Source organism: Trematomus bernacchii, unplaced genomic scaffold (genome assembly GCF_902827165.1).
Source record: "Trematomus bernacchii unplaced genomic scaffold, fTreBer1.1, whole genome shotgun sequence".
Taxonomy (NCBI): Eukaryota; Metazoa; Chordata; class Actinopteri; order Perciformes; family Nototheniidae; genus Trematomus; species Trematomus bernacchii.
The window spans coordinates 558676-574895 of record NW_022987654.1 but is presented as its reverse complement, the minus strand read 5'-3'; the positions used below and the strand labels follow the sequence as shown (position 1 = coordinate 574895).

At 39.0% G+C, this 16220-nt stretch overlaps 2 protein-coding genes across 2 annotated transcripts; both read right to left on the bottom strand.

Moving 5' to 3' along the window:
* Positions 1 to 1894: 1894 nt before the first annotated feature.
* il19l (interleukin 19 like) lies at positions 1895 to 7251 on the bottom strand. Its single transcript, XM_034134898.1, is given in 7 exon segments — positions 1895 to 2388; positions 2896 to 2958; positions 3050 to 3202; positions 3351 to 3413; positions 3620 to 3783; positions 3786 to 3799; positions 5412 to 7251. Coding segments are annotated over 7 exon segments (684 nt in total). The 5' UTR covers positions 5546 to 7251; the 3' UTR covers positions 1895 to 2295.
* Positions 7252 to 7320: 69 nt separating this feature from the next.
* Positions 7321 to 14883, bottom strand: prelp (proline/arginine-rich end leucine-rich repeat protein). The gene is made up of 7 exons (XM_034134897.1): positions 14798 to 14883; positions 10652 to 11081; positions 10376 to 10561; positions 10095 to 10252; positions 9788 to 9984; positions 8017 to 8092; positions 7321 to 7887 (listed from the first exon to the last, which is right to left on the bottom strand). The coding sequence occupies exons 2-7, from the start codon at positions 11075 to 11077 to the stop codon at positions 7797 to 7799; spliced, it is 1134 nt and encodes a 377-aa protein (XP_033990788.1). The 5' UTR covers positions 11078 to 11081; positions 14798 to 14883; the 3' UTR covers positions 7321 to 7796.
* Positions 14884 to 16220: the final 1337 nt, after the last annotated feature.

The window sequence follows — 16220 nt, the reverse complement described above, 5'->3', positions numbered from 1 at the left end:
ACATTGATTTGAAATAAATACAAATTGTAGCCCTCTTAGCTTTGAGTCTTTGCACAATACATGAGCTTCACAATGTAGCGTAGTTTTGTTTTTGTCACATTTATTTTATTTTACTGTGCATATTGGTTGCCTGCATAGTGAACTTGTATTTGTGCATTTAGAGGAAATCTATCAGTTTTTACAAAATAGATTCACCACATTACTCTTTCACTTTCACTCTGGTCGACTCTGTATGTGTGCGTCTGTGTGTGTTTGTGTGTGTGTGTAGCATTCAACCCTCAGAAGTCTGTTTCTGTTTTTGTTTTTGTCAAGCAATGATTGTAATGCAAACAAGTGGGTGTTGTATGACAGCTAATATGTAGGTGGGCCGGGTGCCAATTATGAGGATTGTGTGCAATGGGAAGGAAACTTGGAGATTCATCTATGTTTCTTGTGAGTGACCCCTCATGGATTTTCTATGAATTCTTTAGTCATTTTGACTTCCTTATTGAATCACCCTCATGGGCAATGTGAGCTTCCGCCCTGTTGGCAAATCACCTACTTTACCCTGTGGATCTGAACAGCTGTGTATTAAAATGAAGCACAAAAATGGGCCTTATCCGTCCTTAAAAGGCAACAGCAGACTTCCTCCGAAAGCGTATTATTTCAACAGAGCTGAGCATGCAACATTAGGTGGATGTGTTGCTGTAACCTAAAACTGAAGTAGCTCTGTCCTGCTGAGCAAGCCTCTTTCTGGGAGGAGATGAAACTTAGAAATTCCCACAGTACCCATTATTCAGTTTGACCTGGATATTCTCAGTACATCAGATTTAATCGACCTAAGCTCCAGATTCACCCGGTGATGGATTGGCTACAGTGTGATGCTTCCAAAAGTACGACACCCGATTTTCCATACTGTAATTGTGCACAGTAGGGTGGAAATGCGTAAGCACATGCGTACATGGCTATTTGCATATGTACCTGAAATGGTGTTAACCGCACTTATGTAAGCACTGCTCATTGTGACAGCTCACATTTTCCCATGGTGTTCAATCATGTAAGTGCTGAATTAGTGAAAGTAAAAAAATAACACTGTTTCCTAATGCAATTTGAGTGATGATTCACAGTTCCATTGATTTTTGGTTGGATGTGAAACAAGATAGTGGCTATGAAGAGGTCAGAAAGGGAGATATAATCATTGAGTTGAATCACCGTGCTTCTGCTGCTGATGCTGCAGCAGTGTTGCATCAACTCACCTGTAAAGGATAAAGTACTGTTCACTCTTACCACTAGAGGCAAGTAATGCAGAGCTGTCATTACTTGTGATTCGCTCTTTGTCGATCGACTGGAGGTATTTAAAGGTCCCCTATTATACTCTTTTTCATCAATATATTATAGTTCTCAGTTATACACAAAACATGTATCTGAAGTGTTTGGCTCGAAATACTTCAGAGGTTTAAAAAATTGCTCTTTTTTGTTGACTCACTAGCACCCTCTGCAGTCCACTTTAATGCAATTTAATGTTAATGTTCTATTTATCTATCCATCCATCCATCCCTATATCCATATCTATTTATCTATCTATCTATCTATCTATCTATCTATCTATCTATCTATCTATCTATCTATCTATCTATCTATCTACCTACCTACCTACCTACCTACCTACCTACCTACCTACCTACCTACCTACCTACCTACCTACCTACCTACCTACCTACCTACCTACCTACCTACCTACCTACCTACCTACCTATCTATCTATCTATCTATCTATCTATCTATCTATCTATCTATCTATCTATCTATCTATCTATCTATCTATCTATCTATCTATCTATCTATCTATCTATCCATCTAGTAATGCAGAGCAGACATCTTGTCTTTGTCTTGAAAGAAAACATAACTCAGTAGATACGATTATATTTTTTTATTGAAGTCTTAATAAAACCAATGTTTAAATGAAAAAATAGCACATTATTTCTTAATCATGCATAATAACCTTGCAGTACAGTAGAAGCACACATACAATACCTTAACAGCTCTATATAAAAAATACATTTAAATTCATATACATTAATGTTCATGTTACATTCATGTAAAATATAAATATTGTATAAAAAACGGTCCACATCTCAGTGGATGACATAGACTTTAAGTTAATTCAAGTACAACATAGAGAAATGTACAATGGCAAAAAAAGCGCATAAAAGAAATGTCAGGAGTTACATTTTGTAACATCACACTTTGGTGTTAGCGTGGGGATTCATCAGCTCTCTGGGACGTCAGTGTTGATTTTGCTGAGCTTCTGTCTGATTATGCTCGTGTTTTCAGGACGAGTCCCTCCATCCACTCCAGCACAGTGTCCAGTTCTCCCACAGCCTTCTTCGCCGCCTGGCTTATTTCCAGCTGTTCAATGGAAAGAGAGAAAGGGGAGAGAGAACCGTGGATTTAGTGATAAGTATTAATGTATAGAAATAATTTTGTTTGTATGGAGTTGGGTCTTTCAGCCCATTGAGTTAGGCATATCATATTTTATATTAACTCATTTAATTAATTAATCTGCAGTGATCATCTTAGCAAAATGAACCTTTCTTATTTTTCCTCGCACACCTATTGCTGTATACCATGACATGCTTCAAGGAAAATGCATATTAAGGTGGATACTGCTGTATATGTTAAAAAGAGTTACATATACTCGATATTGCATTTCTTTTTTTCAAAAATGAAAAGATCTTGCCATAACATTTTAAACCTCTTGAGCTTAACTAAAAGTGATACTTGATGTATTTAAGATAAAACAATAATCCAGGTAGAATATTTGAGACCCAATCACAGCCTTTAGGTCTAACCTCTGCAGTCCACTGTTCAAATATTATAGTAATAGTGTCTTAATATTTTCAGTATACTACATACCTTGATAAACTCAGCATGCACAGTGTCAATTTTTCTCTGCGTGTCCTCGACACATTGGCAGTGCTGCAAAAAACAAAGCATCATTGTTATTCATTAAATGAATTCAATCCTTTTATTGTATTTCATCATTGAAGTTGTTGAAAAGCTAACGTACACATTTATGTATCTCTTTCCTGATGCTGACAAAGGAGTTGGCCAGAGCGCTGGTGTGGCGCTGCTGCTGGGGCTGAGAAGAGGCGTAGTTACTGAACACTCTCTCTACGTAGAAACGCAGCACGAGACGCAGCAAACAGCACTTCTGACCGTCCTGATAGAGACACAAAAAGGTCAGATCACAGCAGCTGTTAATACTCATATACGGTCTCTAAAGCCTTTATCAGTCTGTGGCTGAGGGCAGAGAAATACTTGTAAAACCGGAAATTAGGATAGAAAGAACTGCACGGTTAAAAACCCACCTGAACTTGTTTCATCAACGATTTGTTCAGAAGTCTTACTCCGATCTCACTGTCTCCTTCTATCTGTAATGCAAATATCACAAAGAATAAGAGACAACCTCTCTCCACTTAAAGGTGTCATCAAAAATCATTTCTGATATGGTTTTGGTGAGGTCAAGTGAAAGCCTCTCTGCATATATCAGCTGCATCTGTTCATTTATATTATTCATTTTGAGCTAGTGGTTTTAAGAGTGGGTGGGTGTGTGTGTGTGTGTGTGAATTAAACTCACCGCATTAGATCGGATGTCAGTGTAATGGGTTCGCAGCTCGGTTGTGTGAACACTGACAGAGCAGCTGTTCAGGTTGAGGGTCCGGCTCTCCACAGGTTCACTCAGACAGCTGAGCAGGAGGAGCAGGCAGAGAGAGCGGGCGAGCAGCATCTTCATCATTTTGATTGTCTGGAGGGGGAGCTAACAGAGACATTTTGTTCGTTAAAATCACCTCCAGATCAATTACTGGTGGGGATCATGTATAATTGATTATTCTGTTCAAAATGTTTACATCAGTAAAGTAATCAGTAATCTGCAAACAAATTCATCACAACTTCCGGTAACACTTTATATTAAGGTACACAAATTAACCATCAACTAGTTATTAATTAACATGCATATTAGCAGTATATTGGCTCTTTATTAGTCATTATAATACACTTATTAATGCCTTATATCGTATAGTAATGAAACGTAAAATGGCATTTAACTGTCGAGGTATTTTGCTGGTGAGAGATTTGAGTTGCTTTAGCGTGTAGAAGCTAGTAAGCCTACTATTGGATTTGTTTTAGATAGGCACAACATGTTTCATATGCAGACCTTATTTTCCTGTTCCATGTTAAAATAAACCATTTTCAGTACCGCTGAGAAAGAGTAATTTTTCTGGTCATGGGAAATTAGGTAAAGGTCATGGAGAAGTCATGGAAAAGTCATTGCAAATCATTGGTGAAAAGGTGTATGAACCCTGGAATGTGTATGTGTACATTTGTGAGAAAGTCCTGAGCACAACCCTAGGAATATTACTGCCAAAAGTCACGTGACTCACGTGACTTTTGGCAGTAATATTCCGCCGTGGTTGTGCTTAGGATTTTCTCACAAATGTAATATTCCGTGACTTGAGAAGAACAGGTTTTGTACTTGTAAAACATATGCTGAATTTGTCTCTGAAACATGATTTATTAGAAAAATGTAATGTGTTAGTTTGATAGATACGTTTTTTATTTGCAAAACTAAATGCATTAGTTTGTAGATGGTGTTTTGTATTTGCAAACCACACAGTGTTTGTTAGTTAATCACAAGGCATTTGTAAAACTTGTTTAGTTTGTTTGTGGAGTTATGGCAGGAAATTAGCTCCATACGTATTGGTTATGAACAAGACTTCACTTTAAACTATGGAACATATTCTTAGATAGAAATACCTAATTAGAGTCAAACTACTAGCTTATTGGTTATGAACAAGACTTCACTTTAAAATAGGGAACATGTTCTTAGATAGAAATACCTAATTTTGAGTTATTTAGACACAATTAGAGGGTTATTGAGGAAAAACTCTCTACTAATGGCTTATTACTTGTAGAATATGGTCATGTAGAATAAGGCATTAATAAGTGCCAATATACTGCTAATATGCATGTTAATTAACAACTAGTTGATGGTTAATTTGTGTACCTTAATATAAAGTGTTACCCAACTTCCTTAAGCCCAAGGTGATGGATAATTCTTATTTTGTGTTTTGTCTGATGCTGATTTTACAGTTAAAAAAAGAAAATATATAACAAATATAAAAACGCTACAAATCCACACATTTAAGAAGAAAACAATTGTCATTTTTGTTGTATGATAGCAAATAAATGATACAAATATTTCAGCACTTTAGTAAAGCATGCATGTAACTATTCAGTGTACATTAAATGCATGTGAAATACACCTTAAAGTTACATGGTATTAGCATACAATCTCTCATCCTTTCATCCTTTGGTGTTCAGGTACCCTCGGCTAACACCATCACCAGCACCCTGTGTTTCAGACTCACCTGTGTGTGTGTTTCTCAGAGGAAGAGTCCTGGGAGTGAGGTGCCTCTGTGACTCCATCCTGTCTCCTCTTATAGTGGAGTGAGGGGGATTTCTTAGCAGGTACAGCACAGGTTGAACACACACACAGAGTCATGCACACAAATTGGTTTACAGGAGGAGGAAGTTGCAATTAAAGGAACTGATGTCAGAACCTGTTTGGAAGACAGGTACATGGTCCATTTCCTCCTCCCTGATGTGTGATCATTGTAGAGGAATTATTGGAAGTGATGCAATGATTGAATGAGCCATTCAGAATTTCCGAGTGTCGTCATTACTCTGCAGCTTTTAATTATCCGACTGTATAAAAGTACACACAGCATCATTTGGGTAAATCTTAAAATCTTTTAAAATGTGTTAATCTTTTAATTAAGGCAGGGTGCAAGATGGGTGGAATTTGCACCAAACAGCTTTTTTGACCTCATAGACCTCTGACTGATCACCATGTCTGCTCTCAAATGTAGATACATGTTCCGCTACTGAACGTTTAACCTCCTTCAGTGCAGTGTCAGACATACTTCTACTCGTTTTCCTTGAGGAGCACATGCCTGTCAGACAAGTCCTGATCAGAAACACCTACCGGACCTGCTTACCTGCTTGCCTGAGGCCTGTTCAATTTCCTTGCAATGGAAAGAATCATGTGCAGGGAACTCCAATTGAAGACAGGACTAACCACTGTTCAAGGAAAATATATTAATATAATAGCAAAAGGAAGTGAAAAAATTCCAGTGTACATATGACAGGTGCATGTCAGTGCAATGTTTGTGTTAAAAATAGCTACCAGCTCTTCCCCGGTCAGGAATGCTTAATGCTTTTTTCTAACCACTAGAGGTCGACACAAAGCTTTTTTAAACTCTTCTAATTATCCAGGTCCCAAGTGTCAGCACTGCTTTAACAGCTGTTGAGTACATCACCTAGTGGTCTAAGATATTTCTGTGATACACTTTTACTACCTCAAAACAAAGTACATGTTACATTTCTTTCAGATTGAGTCACAGTGGCTCTTCACAGTCCAAATGTATTGCTGTTATAAAAAAGCAACAGAAACATGTTTGAACTAAGCTCTGAACTAAGTAACAACAACTCCTCCAGTACAGTAGAGTACAGTAATCCTTTTACCACCCCTTATTGGATGATGACCCCAATGTTGGGAACCATTTTGTTTAGCTTATAATGTCATCTAACTAAGTTATAATATGCTTTTCAATATATTTGATTGATTGATTTGTTAATTATGTAGGTGTCCTGCACCATTTGGCCATTAACCCAAATGGGAATAAAACACATTGGGCATCTATAGCAATTAGGGTTTCCACATGAGCAATTTTAAAATACAAAAGGAACATTATGTATGCCATAATTATGCAGTCTCTGTGTTTACCTGCTTTATTCCAGGTTTGACGACCACTGCTTTTACCTTAACCATAAAATTAAGAAGAACATACTCATTTTGTATCACTAACTTTCCAAAGATACTGTGGCATAGGTTATGTTGGTTTCTTCTGATGGAGAGATTTCCGTGGACCACATTGGTGGAAGATGTATTGTGCAATACATTAGTCGAAGTAGCAATACTTATGTATTTAAATCTTCTGTTACAAGATAAAGTCCTGCATACTACTTTGACATTCTACAGTAAAAATACATCATTAATAGCAACACAATATAATTAAAGAACCAAAAGGAAAGTACTCTAAGCAGAATGGCCCTCTACAGATTAATATCACTGTTCTAAGTATTGATGTCCTAATATACATCATTGATAAAGTTGGAGCTTATTACTTTTTTTACTGCTAGTTAACTTAATGTTAATGTTCCTATACAGAATGGGAAGATGATCTTTATCCCTAAAAAGCAGACACGATCAATTGATCAAAGAAAAAAACTTTTATTTTCCATTATTTGTACAAAGCTTATTTATACAGAAGAATAATATACAGGAGACTAAGAAAAAAAAAAAGGAATAAAAAGACATTTTTACATGGAGCACCTTGAAAATCACAGGAACATTTGAGACAGTTTCAACTACATGGTAGTTATGTTTTAATCTTTGTTTTTTCTGACATTCACTGCAGTTTTGTTTGTTACCCTTTTGGTAGCTTTATTTTGCTAGTGAACATAACTATTTGTGTAGCATGTCTGTCAATGTACCTGCCTTTTCAGGCTTTACTCATTCCACGTTGTATTTCTATAAACAAAACATTTATCTATCAAAGCTTTACAGTTTTTCATTTATTTCTTCCACTTCCATAAACACAGTTGGTTATACCTGGTTTCCGCCGAACATGCTTTGCCTTTACTTCCGTTTGCACACAGTGACTCATGCTAAGCCCTGAGGCAGCGTTCTCCTAAATGACAATAGAGTGGAGGTGTCTGAAGCACATGATGACATCCAGAGGGATGGGGGGGCTCAGGTGATTCCCGTCCAATCGCAGGTACCTGACACAACAACAACAGGTGTTTAAAACTCATTATTTCCTGACATCATTATGTTGTTCCTAGATATTTCCTTTCAAAGGGTGCCACTGGTAACATTTTATTGTTGCGTAATGCCAAGTTGTGACGTACCTTAGTCTGGGCACCATGCTGTGGTCGCTGGAGTCGGCCTCCAGGCTGTATGGGCAGATCTGTGTGCCATTGATGCCTGCGGAAAACACAATCATACATTTATAGTCTTTAAATGTTTCCTTTAGCAAGACCAAGACAAACTGCTCAATGAATACAAGGATTTATCTTGTGTTAGACACTATCTAATCATGACAATTTATTCAACACTTTTAAAAGTCCAAATGGCTACAAGAAACAACATAATACAAACATAAATAAAAAAGCATAAATCACTTAAGTAATACAATGATGTCATGCATTATAGCACTATTAAAACAAATAAGGATGAATGACTTACAGACAAGAGCAAAAGGAGAAAAACCTAAAATGATGCAACGCCTCACATTAAGATTTAGTTCGGAAAAGTCCCAACCTGTTAGTGACGCTGCAGCCTGAGGCAAAGCTTTGTGGCAATGTGAGCAAAAACCTTATGAACTTGACTCTGAACAGGGACATACTCTTTAGAAGCTGCCAAACAAGTAGTTTTCTTGGTGCAATAGGAATATTAACTTTAACCAGTGTGTGCCGAAATGTTTAAAGTAACCGTATTAGAGACTCTTTTTATAAATTAGATCTTGGTTTTGGTGTTCATCTTACCTCAAACATTATGATCAACCATCATCATGTTCTAACAGACTGTATACTGATTAAACTACAGGAAAGGTTATGGATTAATACATTAGGATTAGACAAATACAAGGTCAAAGCTACATTATATTTATTGGGCCACTGGGAGGCAGAACAACTAAAATACGTTGACAGAACCACATTATCACCTAATAAAGTTTTAAGAATGCTAGATAGGCAAAAACACATTTCTGCATGTATCAGTGCAATTGAATAGAAATCGATTTGAAAAGCCAAAATCAAAGCTCCTTGAATTTATTATTGGCCACTAGGGGGCAGCAGAGCATTTTGTAAACACAAGATTCACACATCACCCCCTTGATGTTCTTGAAATCGTTGCCTTTTTACCAGTTTTAATTTTGCCAGCTATGTTAGATTTAACTTTAATCACATTTTTGTCATTTGTATGCTTCATTTAGTTGACAAAAACTCAATGTTAAGGTTGACGTGAAGTCATTATGTTTATTCTTCTTAGTTTCTGTCTGTCTTTTTTTTAAAGTCATCAGATCATATTGAACTTAAGTCAATAGGGTCTTTTCTCATCACAGTTAGTGTTCAAAGTCGTTGTGCCTTATTGTCATTGTCTTGTCGTAGTCATGGAATAAAAGAGATTATACAGTATATAACAACACTAACTATTGCTGCCATTTACTCTCCTGCTATTTACACTTTATGAAAAATGTGTCATATTATTTCAGGACCTGTTTTTTTTCCACCAAACTCTGAAAAGAAATCTGGGTCTTGATAATTGCTCTTCTGTTCTCCACAGCAAGACTTTGTCAGCATTTTAGTGACCTGCATTGGGTACCATTTATCCTATTTGACTAAAAACAGCTGATGCCACTTGAAATGATGATGATATGTTAGGGTGAAAGCTTTAAACCAAAACAATGAGTATTAAAACAAGCGTTTTTCACTGCATGTCGGTAGCCCTTTGATCCATTGTTATACACATATTGATCAGTGCAGCTGTAAGTACACTAAAGGTCTCGTAAAGATGAGTGTTGTTGCCATGTATTATCTAAAAGTCAGTATAACAAAAACACATTTCTGCTACCTCTTACAAATCTTCAAGATGGCACAGATTGCTGTTGTGATAACTTACTCTCGATGCTGTTGTGGTCGAGGTGCAGATGCTCCAGGTGCCCGTTGAAGAGAGGAACAGAAGCGAGCTGGTTGTGGGACAGTTGCAGGTCCAACAGGGAGGTTATGTTGAACACAGTCTTGGGAAGTCCTTTATCACTCAGCTGGTTGTAGTTCAGCCTCACAAATGCCAGGTGGGTGAATCCATCAAAGTAGTCCCTGAACAACAATGAGAAGAACCAATGTAAACCATCCAACCAGTGTTCATTAATGCTGCATTATGTGTATGCAGGTGTGTTCATGTGACATCATGTGCACTGTATACTTGCTTTGGTACGCCATCTATGCGGTTCTTGTCCAGGAAAAGCTGTATGAGGCTACTAGGTACGCCAGCTGGCATCTTTTTCAGGATGTTGTGGGCCAGATTAAGCTGCACGAGGCCCTTCAGGTCCTTAAATGTGTTCTTTCCCATGTCACTGTCACTCAGCTGGAAGAGAAGAACTCATTCATGTTTGCTTCAGAAATGCAATCACATTGTTGACCCTGCTCAAACCTTCACAGCAGAGTGCAGTAAAATGGTATCAAAGGTACTATTAAAGTACGTTTTTACCTGGTTGTGGTACAGGTCAAGCAGAGTCAGGTTTCCCATTCGGCTGAAAGAGCCTGCAGGGATCTTAGAAATGCGATTCCTACCGAGGCGGAGTTGTTCGAGGCTTGCAGGGAGACCAGCAGGGACCTCTTTCAGGTTGTTACGCTGTACATAGAGGTAGAGCAGTGCTGGGACCTTCTCAAACACCTTGAATAGAAATAGAAACAGATCACATTTTAAGCTGGTTTCTTATTGTTTTGAAATCATGAAATTGTTAAATCAAGGAAACGTTCTGACATTTTTGTCTATTCGATGAATGCGGTTATTCGCCAGGTTGACCCAGCGGATCTCCGTGGCGTTGATGAACGGCTCTGCTGTCACTTCTGAGATGTAGTTGTTCTGCAGGTACAGATATTGGGTTCGAGGTGGGATGACAGGGATGTTGCGGATGTTGCGGTTCTCACAGTTGAGAGCATTAGGATAGCTCGGGGAGCATGAGCACTCTCGGGGGCAGTCGACGTACATGGAGGGGGGGCCCAGGATCACAGGGGGGAAGTCTGTAGGCTCCTGGGGCTCTGGCTGCGCCGGCTCAGCAGGCTTGCGGACAGAAGGCCTCCTGGTGACGCCCGGGCGCCTGGTGGTCTTCTTTGGCTTCTCGGTTAACACTGCCCCCAGAAGGAGGAACAGAGCCAATGCAGAGAAGAGTCCCGTGCCGGCCTTCATCGTCCTGTGAAAGAGCACGAAACAGAGGTTGTTGATTTGTTGACTCAACTTTATGTACTGTGACATGGGTTGAGAGGGATGGAAAACAGCTACCCCACAACACAAAGAAGCCGTCATGTTGGTTATGTTGGTTTGCCAATACGGTCAGCTCATCCCACCCACACAGAAAGTTTAACATCATGTTCATCGCTCCTTTTTTTATGACTTGCTCTGTGTGCGAGCTCTATGGAAGTGCTGCCTCTGAAGGGTACACAGCTTGCTTCCTTGATTAGCAGAGATTTAGAGGCTCACTGCAGGTCTCTGATTACTCTGAAAACGTATTCAGGAAAGTCTGTGTATTCGTCTTTTGAGAGATCATATTTTTAAATATTTCTGCCGCAAGTTGAAAGAAACACATTCCAAAGTCCAACAGATTTCTGTCCAGCCTGAGTTGAGATATTTTTCAGCGGTAAGCCGGCCAAGTATCTAGACAAAAAACAGGTTACATAAAGCAGTTTCCTTTGGATCCTAGCCATGACACTGAGTGTAAGCCAGTTGAGCCTGTTGTACTGTAAATCAATATGATCAGCAGTCTGCTGACTGAATTACTGCACCTTTTTCAAACTCTTACATAACAGGAAATTACGTTATTTCTGACTTCTGTGTATTTGTTTACAAGAGAGTATTCTTGTTGCTTTCATACAATCTTCTACAATCTAGTTTCCTGAGTAAGAAAAGTATGTGAATCATTGGTTATTTTCATAATGTCAAAGTCACATACATTCATATTTAGTTCCAGTTTAAATACATGTGTGAATGAGGATTTTTGGCTTGAAAATACAAGTGAAACAGAGTCAATAAGAAAGTATGCAGTGATTTGTTTAATTTGATTAAATCCAAGAGGAGGGGTAAACACCGAACAGGAAATTAGTGCTTATGAGGGAGAGGAATGGAAAGGTTTTGGGATAAAGGCTCTTTTGTCAGCACTTTTCCAGAGGGGAAAGCTGCAGGTCTGGTAGGTCAAGGCTCTTTGGCCCAAGAGAGGTCCAAAGGAAACTAAATCCCAATGAGACTCTGATGGAGGCAATATTTATCTTTTAAACCATTTAAAAAACAAAAGTGTTACAAGCTGATCTACAAGAGGTTAAGAACTGACATGCATTTTAATGGTATCTTTTTAGATTCAAGTTTTCAATATTCTTAAAAAAGGGTAAATCTATTTGTTTGTATTTTGTATTTTCATCCAAGACACATATAAGACACACAGTGTATAGGTGTTTCGTGACTTGGTTAAACGATCATACTTGTGTGTGTACTATGTATCTTCAGGCCGAGATACTGACACTCTTAGAGATGTTTGGAAATAAATTCATCCTTGAAAGTGGGCGATATGCTCTTAATCCTCTAGTTTTACATTTTTGGGAATGCATATACACATTTGTTTCTTTACACTGTGCATTGTTCTCGATCAGTATAAGCCTGCTGTAAATAATCAGCACTCGGCTGTCTAAATACATTTTGTCTCCCAACAAATACACCATCAGTTTCCAATGCCTTTGCTCCAGTTCGGTAAGCCGCCGGCCAATTAGATAAACATCACATATGAATCACAGGGCAGGAAGGAGGCTCAGAGCCATAATCCCTCTCAGCCAACCAGAGCCTCTCAGACCCTCGTTCAAAACCAGAACCAGCTCTCCTTCCCCTGCTGTCGTCATGGTCAGTATTCTGGCACAATAAAGACTTGAAGTCAGAGATGGCTCACTCATTCCTTTGACAATCTCTATAAGCAAATCTGATCAGTATGAGAAGTACACAGTGATAAAGAGCTCATCATACATTTACAATTACAGATAACCTCAATTAATGAATCCCTAACAACAAATAGCTATTGAATATTTACTTTAAAACCTTCAACATTTCTGTCACATGTTTGGCATCCTCCTCTGTGTCCTTGAGCTTCTATTATATAACAGCTGTGCAGCAGATGAAGTTAATCCAGATGTCATGGAAATGCAGGAACACATATTTACATTTGTACAAACAGCTGTCACAGACTTGTAGAATGACACTGTTAAATATATAATATAAATTACCCATCGCTATCTCCTGATGATAATGTGTCACGATCAAAAGCTCCAGAACAGCTGCTAAATGGACCGATTGGTGGAAATGTTTTCTCTGTTTCCGGGGTCAACAATGCATTTCAAACCTTGTGTACAATTCAGTATCTTATCATAAATGACTTCCAATCAACATTAAGACTAACCGTCACTCAGAATTATCTTATAATTGAAGAGTTCTTGATTTGACTGTTAACAGTCAACAATATATGAATACTATTATTAGTAACAGAACAGTAGTACATTTTAATTTCAGCAAGTTTTTCATTACATTTAGCCCCATAAACAAGTGCCCTAGTGCTCCTTTCCTTTTGAGAAGACCATGTGTATCAGGAGATTAATAAAACAGCAACATTTCCAATTCATTTTTTTCTTCTGTTGGCTGAACTATCACTGTCCTTCCTGATCTGAAAACGCTGATCATTGTTTAGTCAGACCAATAAAATAACAAGAGCCACGTCAGCTGAATACAGAGATGTGACTTTAGATATTGGAAAAGCTAAAAACTAAAATATAAACTCTCCAAATAACATAGATTGATCTTCTGACACTGTTTGTTCTTCTCTATGTATCTTAAACTTCCGTCCTCCTGTTGTGGCAGCAGCAGATGCAGAGCATTTGTATCACAATGTTGCCAAAAATAATAATCTCCTGTGGGTGGGGCAGTCCTGCAGTGGCTGTGCAAAGGTTTGATCTGCATTAAAGGTATGACAGTGGGTGTGTGGTGAATGAGTTAGAAGGTACACTCATCTGTTAATTTACTTAATTTAAAGTCATTTTAGAGTGGAAAAAGCTCAGAAAGCCAATCGTCAGACTTCTGTTTGTTCCCCTAACTGGTTGCTATCGTTCCTGTTTCTTTGTGTTGAATATCAGCCAAATCCTCCAAGATTATCCTTTGTTTCCCTTTTACATTCTTCACCTTCTCAGAGAGATTTATGAAAGTTCAACCATCTAACAACACAGTGATTCAACACAGACATGGATTTAGAAAAATATTTGACATGCCAGAGAATATTTATCCATCCCACATTTCCAAAATATTTCACTTTTATTTTGGCCAACCCAGGAAGAAAATAACAAGATGGTTTGAATTACAACTTTGCTGCACAGTAGGTCACATTAGTTTAAGAAAGATCTTGCGGATCCATCTTATGATCTGCAAAAATCAAGGTTTCTCTCCACCAGCAAAAGCAAGCAAGAGTGCAATTTCATAATCGTAATGTTCCCTCTTTTATAACTCTAACTTTGCAGCAGCAGCTGTCCTCACACTGATGGAAAAAGCTGAAATCAAGGTGAGTGCACAGGAGAGGAGAAAACCAGAAATAGAGTCGAAGTGTGCGGCGGCTCCCTGCAGGACAGAGTACCACTTTGTATGGCACAGCGTTTCTATAGAAACACACCAGCATGCTTCAGCTGTGCCAGGATTTCCTCCTAGGTCCAGAAACACACACACCCCCAAACACACACACACTGATCTCTCTCTCTCTCTCTCTCTCTCTCTCTCTCTCTCTCTCTCTCTCTCTCTGTTTCACTCCAAACTCACTTCTGCCTGTATACTAATCTTATAATTATGTCCGATCTAAAGTAGCCCCAGTTGGAAACAATAAATACAAATCCTCACCTGCCTCTGGTACCTGCCCTCTTTGTCAAGTCACAAGTTTTGTCTCTTTTCTTCTCTGCTTCTCTCTCCCTCTTCCTCTGTTTCTCTCTGTCCCTAACCCTCCCCTCCCCTCCCTCTCCCTCTCTCCCTCTCCCTCTCTCCCTCTCTCTCTTTCTCTCTCTCTTTTTGGGTGGACAAGTCAGCCTGTTGGTTTTTGTTTCCTGGATTTTTTCCCTCTGAAGGTCACAGTGGTTCTTTCTCCCCCTCTGCTCCACTCAGAGCCAGTGGGGTTTAATCTTAATTCCTTCAGGAAGACTGCGGGCTCTTTCATGTTTCTGAGCTGTGTCACAGAGTGTGATTATTTTTGTATTGTAGCAGACTGAGCATGTTTGTCTCAAATAGACAAGGGTGCATGTGCATGTTTGCCTTTTTGTTTGTACGAGTCTCGATATGAGAAGTCTTTGAGAAGTGCTGTGAACACTGCACCCCTGTTAGGGAAAGCCCCACAGAGCCCACATCTCTCCTCTGCCTCCCACCCACCCTGCTATTGTTGAGAGAACTGCACTCAGACCGAGCCATGTGGTTTTTATTAGCAGCATCTCTTCGTTCTCATCTCTTTTTTGTCAGTTGAATATGCAGGATTTTCTTTTCTCCTTCCAGCATCAGTTAACTCAAACAGTCTGATTACTGAGGTCCATCCAGAGTCTCGTTAATGTATGTGTGTGTGTGTGTGTGTGTGTGTGTGTGTGTGTGTGTGTGTGTGTGTGTGTGTGTGTGTGTGTGTGTGTGTGTGTGTGTGTGTGTGTGTGTGTGTGTGTGTGTGTGTGTGTGTGTGTGTGTGTGTGTGTGTGTCTTTGTGTGTTTATGTGCCACTGGGGGATAGGAGGTGGCCATGTGTTTGCTGTCCTGCATTCCTATAGAGTGAGCTGCAGCAGAGAGTTAATGAGGCAAACATATGTGAGGAAAAGTTTAAAACACACATGTAAACGTGTGTGCCTCACTTCCTTACACTTTTCCTCACTTTCTTTTTTTCTTTTAAGCAATACTCCCAACTACACTTATGTCTTCACTTCACTCGGTCACCAGGTTAGGCGTATTGAGCTCAGCTGGGCCGAACATCTGGTCTAGACTGGTCCCAAAGAGGAAAGGAAAGTAACGTAAACATATAGGACCCAGAGGGAAATGGGTACAGCTTTGTTACAAAAAGATCACTTTCTGAGTGCATGTTGCTTCTCTGCTACCATTTAAAAGACGGTGCAAAAATCCTATGTAATGACTCAGCGCCTCTGATCAACAGTGACCTCATTCCTCTGTAGACTTTTTGGGGGTTTGACTGCAGGGAGGGGTGACATCATTGGAAATAGTTGCTTTTTAATGTCTTAGGATTTGGTTTAATTTTTACTGGATCAAGATCAGAAAAGGATTTAAAACAGTGATGTACTGC

Bases quoted from the DNA above. Each gene is read 5' to 3' on its own strand.
- prelp (XM_034134897.1), bottom strand. From the start codon at position 11,077: ATGAAGGCCGGCACGGGACTCTTCTCTGCATTGGCTCTGTTCCTCCTT. The intron at 10,562-10,651 runs GTCAGAACGTTT...TTTCTATTCAAG, and splicing joins TTCATCGAATAGACAAAAAT to GTGTTTGAGAAGGTCCCAGC. The intron at 10,253-10,375 runs GTAAAAACGTAC...CTTCTCTTCCAG, and splicing joins TTGACCTGTACCACAACCAG to CTGAGTGACAGTGACATGGG.